This window comes from Saccostrea cucullata, unplaced genomic scaffold (assembly GCF_032062105.1).
Source record: "Saccostrea cucullata isolate Sc308-1 unplaced genomic scaffold, CSIRO_AGI_Scuc_v1 ctg13840, whole genome shotgun sequence".
In the NCBI taxonomy this organism is placed as follows: Eukaryota; Metazoa; Mollusca; class Bivalvia; order Ostreida; family Ostreidae; genus Saccostrea; species Saccostrea cuccullata.
The window spans coordinates 1-15,939 of record NW_026920049.1 but is presented as its reverse complement, the minus strand read 5'-3'; the positions used below and the strand labels follow the sequence as shown (position 1 = coordinate 15,939).

The 15,939-nt window shown below is 34.3% G+C and overlaps 1 protein-coding gene and 2 pseudogenes across 1 annotated transcript; 1 reads left to right on the top strand and 2 right to left on the bottom strand.

The window, feature by feature from the left end:
- Positions 1-2,879: 2,879 nt before the first annotated feature.
- LOC134242301 (uncharacterized) lies at positions 2,880-5,276 on the top strand (annotated as a pseudogene).
- A 1,030-nt stretch (positions 5,277-6,306) lies between these two features.
- Positions 6,307-12,819, bottom strand: LOC134242290 (uncharacterized; annotated as a pseudogene).
- A 106-nt stretch (positions 12,820-12,925) lies between these two features.
- On the bottom strand, positions 12,926-13,974 carry LOC134242280 (uncharacterized). The gene is made up of 3 exons (XM_062724372.1): positions 13,486-13,974; positions 13,151-13,290; positions 12,926-13,061 (listed from the first exon to the last, which is right to left on the bottom strand). The coding sequence occupies exons 1-3, from the start codon at positions 13,891-13,893 to the stop codon at positions 12,926-12,928; spliced, it is 684 nt and encodes a 227-aa protein (XP_062580356.1). The 5' UTR covers positions 13,894-13,974.
- Between the last annotated feature and the right edge of the window lie 1,965 nt (positions 13,975-15,939).

The following is a 15,939-nucleotide window of genomic DNA, read 5'->3' as shown; positions in this document are numbered from 1 at the left end:
TTCTTAATGGCTTAAAATAGCGATGCTGTTTTTGAATTATCCACTTCCGGCAGGATAATCCTACTTCCGGTAGCATTACTAGCATTGACCTAGTTTCAAACCAGCATCAGGATAAGGATCAAAACTGGATCAGGATAAGGATAACTAGCATCAAAATCAGCAAGCAAAGGAAGCATCAAAATCAGCAAGCGTAGGAAGCACCAAAATCAGCATTGATGCTGTAACAAAATTATTTCCCTGCACTGTACATAAGTACATGTAGCACATAAGTTGTCTAAAGTAACATTATATGGTAACATCCGTTGTTCATGGCCTGTCATGGCTGGTTCCACCTCCACCTCGCACAAGCGGGGGGAGGCCACAGTCTGGTAAAGTAAGTGGGTACACCAGGTGGCGCTGGAGACAGGGAGAAGGGCAGTCCCGCATTCACTGGTCCAGAACGTGGTGACCGTTCGGATCGGGAACTTGTGCTTACACTCGGCCCCCCATGTGCCCATGGTTATTTTGGTACATTTGTAGGTATCCCCCGTCCCCCACAAAAAATTGCGGCCTTTTTATCTCCAATTATGTTGATTGTAATAAATGTGTGTTTTTGTGCTCAAAGTGTTAATAATAAAGTGATAGAACTTAATACAGGTGTTATCATTACAAGTGTTCACATGATAGGATGCGTCTGATCTGAGTTGTCTGTATGTCTTCTATCCTAGTAGTGGATGGACTTGAAGCAAAGCGCTTGCGCTGCAAGTGCAGTGTATGAGGGTAGTACACTAAACGGAAAGTTGTGTAAAGGGATCATGCTCCCTGTATCTATAATTAATAATATTTTTATTACCCCTTTCTTTAAGACATACAGAATATCATAGCGAAAAAAGTTGCATTAAAACAGTAAATACGCTTCATTTTACTATGATGCGCGAAATATTGCGCAATGGAAACTATAGTCGGCTCCCTTAAAAATATTAATATAATGTGTTGTTACATGTACATTGTACACTACGCATTATATTATGTGTTTATATTTGATGGAGACAATAACTAAAGTGTCTCAAGAGTTGTTTACAAAATTCCTGATCATTTAAAAAACGGTTATTGTCTTTTGTATTCGTTCTACTCGTGACTGTACGGATCTGGTCAGGAATTGATTAACCTCGGCCTTCGGCCTCTGTCAAAACAATACCTGACCAGGTCCGTATAATCTCGGGAAGACCTAATCAAAAGTCAATAATTGTATAATGTACATGTACAATTCAACGTACGTTCAATGAACATTGACAAAATATACCTGCAAAACACATTAAAATTCTTTCGAGAGATATGAAATAACGAAACATTTAACAGGTGAATTGATAAAGATATTTTAAATCATAATGTGCATTTTATTGTAGTTCACTCTTAAAAAGTCCAAAAATATTGGACGTTAGAGTGTATCAAATAACTGAATAGTTAGTAAACAACTTTGAATACCAATTTGCTTGACGGATTAATGATTTATAATGGCTTTTAAAACGAAATAAAACAGTTTTTCGAAACAGCAAATGAATGCCATCCCATACTGAAATTTTTCTATAGATTATCTGAAATATCACTGCAATTTCTGGACACATGTGCATACAAAGGAACCCGTTGCACAGAATTTCATATTCTTGATGTTAAATAATATATATAAAACCAACAGATACATTCCAATATTTGCACCGCAACATCATTCACCCTAAATCAGTCTCCTTAACCCTCTTACTGCCAGAACTGTGTCTAATTTGTGCAGTTGATACGCCAGAACTATTGCTTATACATATCAGAATGCATGGAATATTCGTTTAATTAAAAACAACTTTCTACAGAAAAATTTTGATTATAATGATAAAATTACAAAACATATTACTAAATAACGAACACAGGGACATTTCAATAAATCTTTTCACGTTAACTGCGGTCCTGTTTTTAGCGCATGCGTATAAATGCTTCCGGACGGCATTCCAGAGTTTACATTAGCAACGTAAACAATGGTAATACAATGCGTCGTTTTTAAATGTTCTAACAGACAAGGAAGTAAAACCAAAGAGAAAGGTGTGAGTTTTTTTCGCTTCCCTAAAGACAGGAAGAAGAGAGCAGCTTGGATTAGGGCCATCAATAGAGATAACTGGTCTCCAAATGAGTACAGCAGGGTTTGTTCCGAACATTTTGTGGAATCATGGCACAGTGACGACCCTGCAGATGAGAACTATCGTCTAACCTTATTTAAATATAAAATAAAGCCAAAGTCGAAGTCGGAGACTGCCCGCAATGCCAGACATAGCAAAAGAAATTTACTTCAGGCAGGTGAATTTATGAATAAGTTTACTTAATATGTTCATTATTGAGTACTTTGTTTAGAGCTAAATGGGCTCACTATGATGTATGGATACTGTCTAAAGGTTCTTTGTTGCCCTATTTAATTGTAAATAATTCATTATCTTATCCCTTACCTAATGTATTTTTTACTCTCTGAAATCTCTCCCTTTTTTTTTACTTAATTATACAATCATGTACATTTAATTAAGTATATTGTTGCAATTATAAAGGGTCAAGGTGTGAGTGCATCTTGCACATTATAATTATGTAATACCACATACTAGTAAATATATTTAGACATTTAAAATTTATCAGACACCATACTATTTACCCAATTCTTACAGGTTATATACTTAAAATAACACTAATTAATGTTGTCAAAAACTTTTTAAAATTACTATTACTGATAGTTAGAATTTGTTAAAGCTTGTAGTTTAATCCCTGAACCTTGCTAATAGACACACTCCACAACTCTTGTCTAAACTCCAAAAGTATGACTAGGCCACAAGCACTAATACCCCACTACCTCCTAGGGAAAAATATATACATAGAAATTCACATTGATCACATATTTTTATATTTCCCATGGTTATATGTCTTTATTCTTCCAACAACTGCAAATTCATAAATCTTTCCTTTAAACAGGAGTTAAATGAGCAAGAGGAAAGAGAAACACAGACTCTACAGCAGCATCTCAGGTTTAGCTTGTTTTCTCACAGCTATTGTCACCAAGGAACAACAAATGAAGATATCCCACCTTTTACAGACAGCTCTTGCATAGATTTACCTGTAGATGATGTTAACATCAAGATTTTCAAAGAGAAAGGTAAAGAGCTAAGTTTTAGTATAAAATAAATTTTCTATTTAGAGGACATCTATTATTCTTATTTGACACATTCCTCTACATTAGTTGAAAAAAAAAATTCAAAAGAAGGAAAAAGATACACAAATATACATTAGGTTTATAGTATTAAAATAGTATAATATCTTTAAAAAATCTTTCTGAGCAATTTTAAAATGCCCGGGCAAACTTCTTTCCAAATGAAAGGGCAAAAATAACACGGGGCGAAAAATAACCCTGTATACAGTATATATTTACATTTGCGAAATGTTTGCCCTTATATAACAATAATTTAACAAGGCATTTTTACACTTCTTTTAAACATGTTTTTCATGACTGACCATAGGTATGCAGTGTGACACTGACCCTTTGATGGCAGAAAATGACTCATTAAAGAAACAGGTGAAAGACCTCCAAACAGAAGTGAAGAAACATAAATGGAGTTTCCAGAAAATTACAGATGATGATTCCAAGACCCGTTTTTATACTGGACTTCCAACATTTGCTGTATTCATGTGGCTATTCAGGTATGTTTATAACATGTACAAAATTTACTATTGCTTCTGCAAGGATTTATTCATCGTCACAAACCACGGCTAAAATGTACGATATCCTCTCCCATTCTGGCCTTGGTTGAACGAGGAGAGAATTCTTCGTAGCTCATTAAAATATTGACCAATGCGAGTAAAGCATAGTCGGATGATTAACTTTATTGTGACCTTTCAATATCCAATCGCAGTATAGGAAATATGTCTTGTATACTGTTGACGTCATTTGTTGATTTCATTTGCGATGGAAACAGTATTGGCCACTGACTGAACATGACATCACAATAGAGAGGCGTAAATATTCAAGAATATGACTCTTTTTATGATCAAGCAGCCACGGGTAGGAGAAAGCTATATATGCGGACTCTGGTCCGTGGCTTGAGATGATGGGGTTTATTATCAGTTTTTTAACTTTTTTTCATAATTTTATGAAATTGCATGTACATGTACTGACAAAAATTTTTTGCATGCTTTTAGCTTTCTAAAACCAAAGGCAGAGAAAATGAAGTATTGGCTAGGGACAAGCACAGATATTTCTTCTGACCGCAAGAGAGCATCAGCAGGGGCATTGGATTACATCGATCAGATGTTTGCAGTTCTTATTAGACTGAAGGTTGGACTGTTGACCAGCGATATTGCTGAACGATTTCAAATTTCAGAGGGTACTTTTTCAAAATATTTTTCTACATGGATCTGTCTACTGTGGCAAGAATTGAAATGTTTAAACCCTTTCCCATCTCGAGATATTATTCAAAGAACTATGCCATCTTCATTTAAAATCAGATATCCTTCAGTTCGAGTTATCATAGATTGTACAGAAATTTTTATACAAAAATCATCTTGTCTTGACACCCAGAGTTTAACTTTTTCAAATTACAAGCACCATACCATGCCAAATTTTTGATTGGTATTAGTCCATCTGGAGTTATAACATTTGTATCTGAAGGTTGGCCTGGAAAAACATCTGATAGAGAACTCACAATATCTTCAGGTTTAATTGAATTGTTAGATGAAAATGATAGTGTTATGGCTGATAAAGGTTTTACCATTAGGGATTTGTTGGAGAAAAAGAAATGCAAGTTAAACATTCCACCCTTTAGAGGAAGTGCACCACAGTTCTCTACGGATGAAGTTTTTGAAACCCAAGATATCTCTTCTCTGCGTATTCATGTTGAGAGAAGCATAGGCAGAGTAAAGAATTTTCATATCTTTGATGGTGTTATGCCACTTACTCTTAAGCCTCTTTTGACTAAAATGTTTCAAGTTGTATGTTGGCTCACAAATCTTGATGTTCCTCTGGTAAATAACTTTGCTATATACAATGTTTAACAAAATTCAATGTATCAAATTTTAGTTGGAATACTCTTAGTCTAGATATATGGTGTATATTCATTTTAGATATTGACAACAATTTTCACACTAATATAAAATTTTTCTCAATACAGCTTGTCATTGAATTATTAAATTGTAACTTTCACACAAAGAAAGAAGATTCCTCACAAAATATGAGGTATCTTGCCAGGCATTCCTGCAATGGAGATATCAGAGTAGACTAGAGTATCCTGTAATTATTTTGAAAATCTCTTGAATTGCCAATGTCATAATTTGTGTTACTTTTAAAGATATTTTGAAAATAGTTAAGAAATCACTCATACATGTTAACATTATTTGGTATCATAAGTAATGTAACCACTACCAGTATGTAATATTTTCTTCTATAAACTGAATGAGATGTCTAAAGGGGAGCAACTCTTCAATTTTAATGTTTGCATAACAATGTTATAAAAGGGCTTTCAGTATACACATGTATTTGTACAAAAAGGTTCATCCTAACCTGTACAAAAAACAATAATAAAAGCTATGTTTTATAAACTATATAATTCAAGAGAGCCTTATCAACCAATTGATATTATCTGGAAATTCTTTGATGTACACAAAATAATGTCCATTTCTCTATTGGTTCTGAAGTATCTATTGTGAGAAAAATCTTAAGATTGAAATGATGCCTTTAAATCATTTTGTATTTTAAAATGGAAAAGCCCAATGAATTACATGGATGGCATTGGTTTCTGGAATGAAATGTTAAAAATTACACAAAACAAAATTTTTAGAATACATTTTGACATAATATAAACTTGCAATTGGTGTTGCTGGTTGTTATAATTCCAAATGATTGAATTACTGTGTTCAAGATATTTTGAGTATTGGAGGTTTTGTTCATATTTAAGGTACCTAAAAAATGTTCTACACAAAAATTATGGATGAATCATACTGACAGAGATTAAAATTTAAAAGGTCATAAAACTCAATTTTTCTTTAAATTATTTTTGTGTTATATGTTGATCTCATTTATACTTTTAGCAGATACCATATGTTTTGAACAGTATACTACATACTCATGCAGTCTATGAAGTTGAACAGATTTAAATGTATGAAAATAAATAATATTTTGTTCTTTTAAATCAAATTTGAATTCATGTTACAAAAAAATCCATAACAGCAAGGAATGTGATTAATGTGAAAAAAAAATTACATTGAAAAATAAATATTACCTGAATCCATATTGATTTTCCTTTCTTTCACTTTCACTATATATAGGTGCAAATGTGATTTTTTTTTACAATAATTTATGCATGTGTTACCATATACTTGAACTTAAACTATACTTAGATCTACACTACCTGGATTAATATGACTTAATTATCATGCATTTGCTATTCTTGAAAAAAAGATTTTAAAAGACATTTCCTTTATATTTCTGCATTACTTTGATACCCCCTAATCAACACTAATTCTTAATTATCTCCCCTTTACCCAAGGATCCTTTAATAAGGCAAGTAACTGGTATGTTGAAATTCACCCAGTGGATGGAGAAAAATTCAAAAATGTGAACAAATGTATACAAATGACAGAAGCTGAACACTTTTTGATCATTAGGTAATGCTCACATATAGCCATTGGCTCAGGAAGTGAATTAATTCTCAGTACATTTATAAAAAGGCAAGATGTGGTGAACAAAAAATTCAACTAGTTTTGGCATCATATGAGTACAAAACTCAGAGTCGAAAATAATTCTCTCTATAAAACAGTTGCTGTCCTTGGCAGCTGTCCAAACAACAAAATCACCCCAAGGACACCCCATTATTGCCATCTCTCCTTGGATCTGAGCATAGTACTTGTGGCTACGGTTCAAACGCGGTCCTTCGGGTGTATTCTCCAGACAGAACCCCTCTTTTCCAGCTAGCTCATGGACCTATAAATAGTATAAACAAAATGTTAAAAAAATTATGTTAACTTTAAAACTGACAAAATGAAAGACATTAATACAAAGTAATATGAAAAAATACCTCTTTTTCTATAATTATTTCATTAGAGATTGAGTACGGGCACTTAATCTCCAGTACCCCTCTTTGACTCCCCAATGGCATAGACTTTTCACAAATCCACCCATCACTGCTGGCACCTAAAAAGGCATGGAATGGATAAATAGTGAGCCCTGCAGCCTCCACTGTTACATCAGAGACAGCATTCTGCAGTGTCAGGTAGTCTCTGACCGCTTCTTCCTCATGGTCTACACCCCACTGGACTGGACGAGGAAGCGTCTGATACCTGTGATGTATAGAATAATTAATATTTAAAAATATAAATTGGTTGAAATGCTGAATTAATTTGTTTAATGTGAATTTTTACAATTATTTTTAAGGTCTTCCGTCTTCACGGAAGACCTTATAGTGATTCTACTGTTTCTTATTATTATTAAGGTCTTCCATCTTCACGGAAGACCTTATAGTGATTCCACTGTTTCTTATTATTATTATTATTTTTCCGCCCATCTAATTTTGTGCACGCGATTTCTCGAAGACTTCTGGGTGGATTTTCATGAAATTTATTGAAACAGTGTGTTATTATTTGAAGTTATTTTATTTCGAGAGATTTTTTGGAAATTCGCTTCCGGTGCCAAGTTACGGGACATTTCCTGATTTTAAAACATTTTGTCTTCGGATTATCTCAAGAACGGTAAAAGATATCAAGATGAAACTTTCAGGGATTATAGATCGTGAAAGATACTAACCAGGACGCAACCTTTCGTTCGTCGTCTATACTTCCTGTCATTAGGAGATGCGCATTGAAAAAAGCGTATTTTCTAACTTTTTTGTTTTCCAATATTTTTTATTTATTTTTGGAATATTAATAGTGACCCTTCTGTTGATGCTTACTATATAAGTTGTTTGAATATTGGTTAATCTGAACTCTAGATATTAATATTTGAAAATCTGAAGCGGGCCCAAGATGGCTGCTGTCTCTGTCAACTCCGCCATTTCGCGAGTAGGGATTTATGGAGGCAGCTGAGCGTTTGATTAAACCATTCTGACATAAGGATACATGAAATGTAAAAAACTACTTGGATTTCACGTAGTAATATGTTGCAATTCAGTGTCAATCTTAAAACTTAATTTCCGTTTCACTGCTTCACTGAAACTGGGCTATATACGATATGTAATGTGTACAATGTGTTAAATATACTTTCTTAACGTCGAAATAAAATAAAGGGACAATAACATTTTGTTTATTTAATTTCATTGAAGCTATCACACCTATTTAATAGATCAGTCCAAAATTTTTATCTGGTGCCAAGATCCCAAGAGAATGCGCGAATATTTACTCATGGCGTTTGGCGCGAAATTATGAAAAGTGGCCCGCCTTTTATAATTCTTAGACAGGTGTACTGTTGCAAAAGTATACACAAGTATGTTTAGAGCAGGTCTCCCAATAGCTTAATAGTTCGCGTGTTGGGGATAATTATCATAGAGAAAAAAACGCATTCACATTGGCGACCTGGATTCAATCCTCCTTGTGACAAAAATTTTAAAAACACTTTTCAGCTCGATTTTATAAGGGTTTTTTTTCCTGAATCGGACGGAAGACCTCTCGTTGCTCGCAACGAGATCGTATCTAGTTATTATTAGGTCTTTCCACCTTTCTGTGGAAAGACCTATTGATTTGCTTATGTTTATTATTATTCCTATTATTTTTCTTCCGCTGATTTATTGTTTTGACATTTATCGAAAAGACTTTTTGTTCATCGTAAAGGTCATTAAAAGTTATGAACAAATTTGACCCAACGCTTATGAACTATGACCGCTTTCAAAGTTATTGCCCCTTTCGCAAGAAATGCTTGTTATCACTACTCCTTCGAAACCGTAAACCGTAGAAATATGAAACCTTCACTAAAGTCTTTGACTAATTGAGAGGACTCTGGAATCTATTCATTGCAAAAGTAATCGGTGACCCCTTCAATGAGTTATTGCCCCTGAAACTTTTTAAATTTTAGATATAATTAAAAATTTTCAAAACGAGAAGTGATAGAGACATGGGACCAATTGCATAAGATTCATTGACCTTTGATCATAAAATTAATGCAGAGGTCAAAGGTCAAGGTCACTCCAAATTTGAGAAATTAAGCTCTTTTTATATCTCTTTTGTCTTTTTAACATATACAAACTGTATTAGCATCATTAATATGTACTCTAAAAACTATTTTAATGATTTAATTCGTATTCCTTAAGATTGACCCTATTAAAAGTTATCGCCCTTCTTGCGAAAAACCTTGTTATCGCTACTTCTTCGAAACCGTAAACCATAGAAATATGAAACCTTCACTAAAGTCTTCGACTAATTGAGAGGACTCTGGAATCTTCCATTGCGAAAGTATTCGGTGACCCCTTCAATGAGTTATTGCCCCTGAAACTTTTTTAATTTTAAAAATAAAAAAAAAATTTCAAAACGGGAAGTGATAGATACATGGGACCAACTGCAAAAGATTCACTGACCTTTGATCATGAAATTTATGCAAAGGTCAAAGGTCAAGGTCATTCAAAATTTGAGAAATTACGCTCTTTTTATATCTCTTTTGTCTTTAAACATATACTTAATGTCTTTGCACCAATAATATGTACTGTTAAAACTATTTTAGATATTTCATTTTTGTTCCCTAACATTAACCCTTTTAAAAGTTATTGCCCCTTGTGCGAAAAACCTTGTAATCGCTACTTCTCGGAAACTGTAGACCGTAGAGACACCAAACCTTCACTAATGTCTTTAGGATCTTGAGGCATAACTTCACTGTATAAGTGCGAAAGGATCTGATGACCCCTTATATGAGTTATAGCCCTTTAACGTCTTTGTACTTACTATTTAACCTTATATTTTATAACTTAAAAACTATAAGTCGTAGAAGCATGGGGTCAATTGCATTGTGACCCTTGAGCTTTGACCTTGAACATTTTCTCAAGGTCAAAGGTCAAGGTCATTTCAAATTTTTTTTATTTTCATTTTTTTCTATCCTTTAAGACAATTTTGATTTCTTATTCATGGAATTTAGTTTTAAGTAGTCAGATATAAAACAAAATTAAAATTCAAAGAAGGTGGAAAGACCTCTTATTGTTCTGTGAACAATAAGTCTCCTAGTTATTATTCTTTTTATTATTTTTTTGACTTTCTAATTTTGTGCACGCGATTTCTCGAAGACTACTGGAAGGAATGACGAGAAATTTTCAGAACTGATGTGTAGTAACATGAATTTTATATATCCGGGAGATTTTTTTGAAATTCGCTTCCGGTGCCAAGTTATGGACAATTTCCTGAAATTAAAATGACATTTTGTCCGCGATTAAACTCAAAAACGGTAAAAGATATCAGCATGAAACTTTCAGGGATTATAGATCGTGATATATACTATCCAGGACGCGACTTTTTGTTCGTCGTCGGTACTTCCTGTCGTTAGGAGAAATGAATTGAAAAAATCGCATTTTCTAACTTTTTTGTTTTTCAATATTTTTTATTTATTTTTGGAATGATAATAGAGACCCTTTGATTGATGCTTACTATATAAGTTGTTTGGATATTGGTTAGTCTGAATTCTAGATATTAACATTTGAAAATCTGAAGCGGGACCAAAATGGCGGATGTCTCTGTCAACTCCGCCATTTCGCGAGTAGGGGTTTATGGAGGCAGCTGAGCGTTTGATTAAACGATTCTGATATAAGGATACATGAAATGTAAAACACTACTTCGACTCTCACGTAGTAGTGAAATGGTTGGAGGAGTTACCTCCCGTTACTTGTTTATATTATAATAGATAATCAATGTAAATATTGTAATTAATTGGTCAATTGACAGAAGAATTATACAAGTATTATTGATAAATGATGTTCTGTTAGAAAATAATAATAGTGTTGCCAAAAGAAAGGCAGTCTGTTGTATTTTATCAATATGATATCTGATAACTTATGATCATTGATTAAGTTGAGGTACAAAGGGGCAGTACAGCCAATTGGCTTGTGTCTTCACTTTGGTACAGAAACCAATTAGTGTATCGATCAAATCGAATTGTGCAAAGTTGCCGTAGTCAGTAACTAGTTAAAATATAGCTGTGTGACGTTAGCTATAGGTTTGCCATTAGGACAGAGAAGCTCTTACATGTACAAAGTTAAATACTGTGTAAGTATATTTTAGCTACTTGGCTAGAGTTATATAGGCAACTTGGTAAGCAGTAAGACACCAGGCAGGTGTTAAAGGCTAAATCAAGAGGCACCAGGCAGGTGGCTGTTGACTTATATAGTCAGTTGTATAGTGAGGCAATTGTCATATGGCACCAGGCAGGTGCCGGTATTAACTGAAGATATATAATTGTACAAAGCACTTAGGTCATTTTGATTTAAAGACACCAGGCAGGTGTCATATTGTTATCTGTATATATTGTATTCAATCATATCCCCAGTAAAACTCGGTAATCCGAGCACGGGCCTACTGACCGCTCAGGTCCGACACGTTACAGTAGTAAGTTGCAACTGAGTGTCAATCTTAAAACTTTATTTCCGTTTCACTGCTTTAGTGTAACTGGGCTAGATACAATATGTAATGTGTATAATGTGTTACATATACTTTCTTAACGTCGAAATAAAATAAAGGCGCTAAGAATGTTTAATTTTTAAAATTTAATTGAAGCTATCATACCTATTTAATAGATCAGTCCAAAGAAAAGGCGTGAAATATTTACTCGTGGCGTTTGGCGCGAAATTATGAATGCTTTTTTACAATTCTTAGACAGGTGAACTGTTGCAAAAGTATACACAAGTATGTTTAGAGCAGTACTCCCAATAGCTTAATGGTTAGCGCGTTGGGGATAAAAAAGTAAAAAAAAAAAAAAAAAAAGCGCATTCACGTTGGCGACATGGGTTCAATCCTCCTTGTGACAAAAATTTTGAATCTCTTTTCAGCTCGATTTTACGTGGGTTTCTTTTCCTAAAACGGACGGAAGACCTCTCGTTGCTCGCAACGAGATCGTATCTAGTTATTCATATATTTAATATTTTATTAATATTTTAATTTCCATTAAACCTTTGTAAACTGGATCCATGTATAATTTGGTCCACAAGACTACGTGGGTTAGGTCCAGCATGTAAAACAGCTCCAAAAAGAGAACTCGTAATTCTTCCTTTGTGGAGTTCGGTCCAAAGGGAACATTTTCTTTGACCTTTAGTTCTTTCTTCAACATAGGCGCTCAAATTTTCGTCAATTGAAATTGGGATTGGCACTGTAATGATATGTATATGAATGAATCTGATGTTCATGATGCATAAAGATATTTTCCTATATACAGTGTAATTCCTATTTTTTCTTACAGTTCTCATTTGACAAGATCAATGCTTAGGAAGCCATTTCCAATGGATCCTCATATGTCTCAACCTCAATCTCCCTCTCAGCTACAGGGGCATCATCTGGGATGTTCCACAAATGGCTCATACCTGAATTTTCATTTTGTTCAATAACATGAGAATCATAGAAATTAAAAGTCTTAAGTATGTTTGTATCACGTTTTAGGTAAATTGTTTCGGCATTTAAAAATTTGTTTTCTCACATTTTCCTTCTCAAACCTAGCTGTACCTGTACTTGGGAAAATATCCTTTAAATTTCTCAGTTGAAGCAATGTAGCATTTATGTCGAAGTCTCTGTCTGTGGTATGGCGAGGGTCAAATGAAGTATCCTCTATATCACTGGTTTCAGTGTCCATTTTATCTGCTTTTGACCTCAAGGTTTCTAATGGACCTGTTTATATTCGTTTTATGTGTTACTTGCCAGTTAAAGAGCTTCAAAGTTCATATGTTTTTTTTGTTATCTGTTAACAATCTGACTATAAAAAAATTTACTTACCAGTGGGTTTTTTAGATCTTCCTTTGGGTACTACCCATTTGCAGGGCTTACTCGTGCAGCTTTCCTGGGGCTTGATATGACTCAGTGCAAAGAGTAAACTCCCAATGTGGCTACAGCTCTGGCCTAGCCTATTTTAAAAATATCATAGATTTTAGATCAAGTTATAATCAATGGAGTAAAAAAAATTGTGTGCATATAACTCTGAAAATATGCATACCCCACAGGACACTGACAATATCCATGATGTATGTTAGTCACAGACTGTCCATTCCTAGACAAACATAAGTAAACCTGGTATTGGTGCTTCTTCATCGAAGCCTGGCACTTGGCGCTGATGTATATAATATTAGTATTTATCTAAAAATCAAATAGAGAGTATTTTAAACATACCAGTTTATTAATAGTGTAACAATAACACAATTTATTAATTCTAACATTTACAAATATGAAAATGAACATAAATACAAATGTGCACTTATCACTTAAAAGGAGTACTGGATTTAGATCTATGTCTTTAACAGAACAAAAACATTGTTTGTATTGTTTGTTTACCTCTGACACGCTAATATCCTGGACATGGCCAGCTTCAAAATGTTTCACTGCTCTGTCCAACCCCTTAAAATTGTTCACACTACCTCCTGTCGATTTGGGTCTCAGAATCATGAAGTTATATATATCAGAAAATGAAATGGTTGGAATCTGTGACTGGTCCTGTATCTTGTAATGTACAGCGTTATAAGGTGGCAAATTCTCGTTTTCTCCTGTTGCTGGTGAGATACATTCTGCTAGGACTTCTTTAGACTTGGTCACTGGTGTTAAGTCGATCAATGGCACTTGGCTAGTCAAAATTTCTCTAATTAGATCTTCTTTTTTCTTCTTCTTAATTTCTATTCCTTGATCGTGAGCTATTTCTTTCAGCGAATTTACCCTTAATTTGTTCAAATTTTCGCGCTTTGACATTATTGTTGACTGTGTTGCTAAGCCTAATGTCAATATCACAGGAATGCGGATGTTGCCGTCCGGAAGCGTTTATGCGCATGTGCGAGAATTATCGCGAAAAGGTTTATTCTGATTTAATGACGTCAGCTCCTTCGCTTATATTACGTCACAATCATGAAAAAAATCCGCGTAATGACAAATTTTACGGGAAAAGGATAATGTGAACGAGTAAGAAAAATATGAACGTTTTAAACAAATTAACAATAAGCAGATATATATATTTTTTAATTAACGCTATTAAGATTAATTCTTATAAATATCTCATTTGGAAAAAATTAGGTAGTATATAGCATTGTATAGAAAAATAAAAAGTATTTTAATTATAATTTCACTATTTTATGGAAACATTGTTAAGGAAAAGTTATGCAAATAAGCCACAGTCTTCGCTCAGCAAAGAAGTTTTATGACGAAATAAATGCATGTAAGTTTCTTTACAATCAATACGATCTGGGATACAAAAGATATTATACAGCAATGTCGGCAAAATTTATTTTTTTTTACCCTGAGACATCGGACATTCCGGTCCGGTGTAGAAAATGACGAATCGAACCAGATCTAGAGGCACTGCACATCGGTCAGGTCCGACTGTCCGATGTCTTCCGCATAGACGCGACTTCAGTCTGTCTTTACCACAATTGTAATCCTACACCATTCATTTTGGAATTCCGATGTATTTTCATATTATTTATTTATATTTCCGTTTTTGTGGCTGCTGTCTTTCATACAGTGTCAAAGTATACATTATAATGAGCTTAGAAACTTGTAGGGCCTCTATAAAAAAGCGATTTATCAAAACAACGCCGCTCTAAATTCAAAAGAGATAAATTAAATTCAACCCTCTGCAATATATTTTGCAAAGTAGGTCGAAAGTCAAGGTAAAGTGGACTGTAACCCTAGTATTTTTTAAAGTTTTATATGATAAACAGTGCACGTGTTAAATACTAATAACGTAAACTTACATCTTAAAACTTTCAATGAAATCCCCGTTACAGCAGTGTACTTCCTCAGTAATTATTTATTTCGGGCATATTTTAAAAATCAATACAATCGATAAAAAACTAGTAAGTTCCCGCTTTAATTGTATTTTTATATCTGTATAATTTATATAATTGGTATATATATTTTTTTTAAATTTCAAGCAGAAATATGGAAATTTCATATAAGTCTTCAAAGCCAGAAAGAAAGACGGAAGGTGTGTGCTGTTGAATCTGTCACATCATTACAGTCATCATGTAGATCTAATGTTCATGTTCACAAAGACACACGATGATGTACACGTCCGTTAGTAGTATAAGACGCCTGGATGGCGAGGTCAACTGAGTGCACTTTTGGGTCTGGGGGGATAGCCCGGTCAACTGAGTGCAGCCCCTGGGGGAGGATAGCCGGTTCAACTGAGTGCATCCCCTGGGGGGGATAGGTGGGTCAAGAGAGTGCAGCCCCTGGGGGATAGCCGGGTCGATTCAGTACATATAATCCCCCTAAATACGGGGGGGTGTTTACACTGTGTTTACATTATACACAATACGCTGCTGCTACTACGATTTTGGCAGCGACTTTTATACCTGTTGCATCATCTGTAGGGGCCCTGTACAAAAAATACGTTTAACCTACGTTTTTTTTATGCTGACTACACAGGTAAATAGTTGGCAGCGATTCAAGTTTGTTTAGGGCCGTGTGCAAAAAATATGCTTACCTATGCATTGTGACGTCATCCACTGTATAAATACGGCTTTTCTCTTACTTTCGGCTCATTCTACAGTCAGAGCCAGCTCCCTACCTGTGGTGGGTCATGGATTCTACTAGAGAAAAACAGTTACATGCTCAGCGATTATTAGAATGGAAAAGAAGGGCAAGAGAATTACATCAAATTCTTGATGAAAATAAAGAGCGAGAATTAGAGCTTAGGAAAAGAAATGCGGAAAGATTACAGAGAAGAGCTCAATTAGAACAACAACGACAACAACAACTACAATGACAACGACAATTACGGGAAAGAGAATTAGATCA

What these genes read in the sequence shown, in the direction of transcription:
- LOC134242280 (XM_062724372.1), bottom strand. Translation starts at nt 13,893, where the DNA reads ATGTCAAAGCGCGAAAATTTGAACAAATTAAGGGTAAATTCGCTGAAA. An exon ending in AGGATATTAGCGTGTCAGAG is followed by an intron (nt 13,291 to 13,485) that starts GTAAACAAACAA and finishes TTTGATTTTTAG; the next exon opens with ATAAATACTAATATTATATA. An exon ending in TATTGTCAGTGTCCTGTGGG is followed by an intron (nt 13,062 to 13,150) that starts GTATGCATATTT and finishes TTTTTAAAATAG; the next exon opens with GCTAGGCCAGAGCTGTAGCC.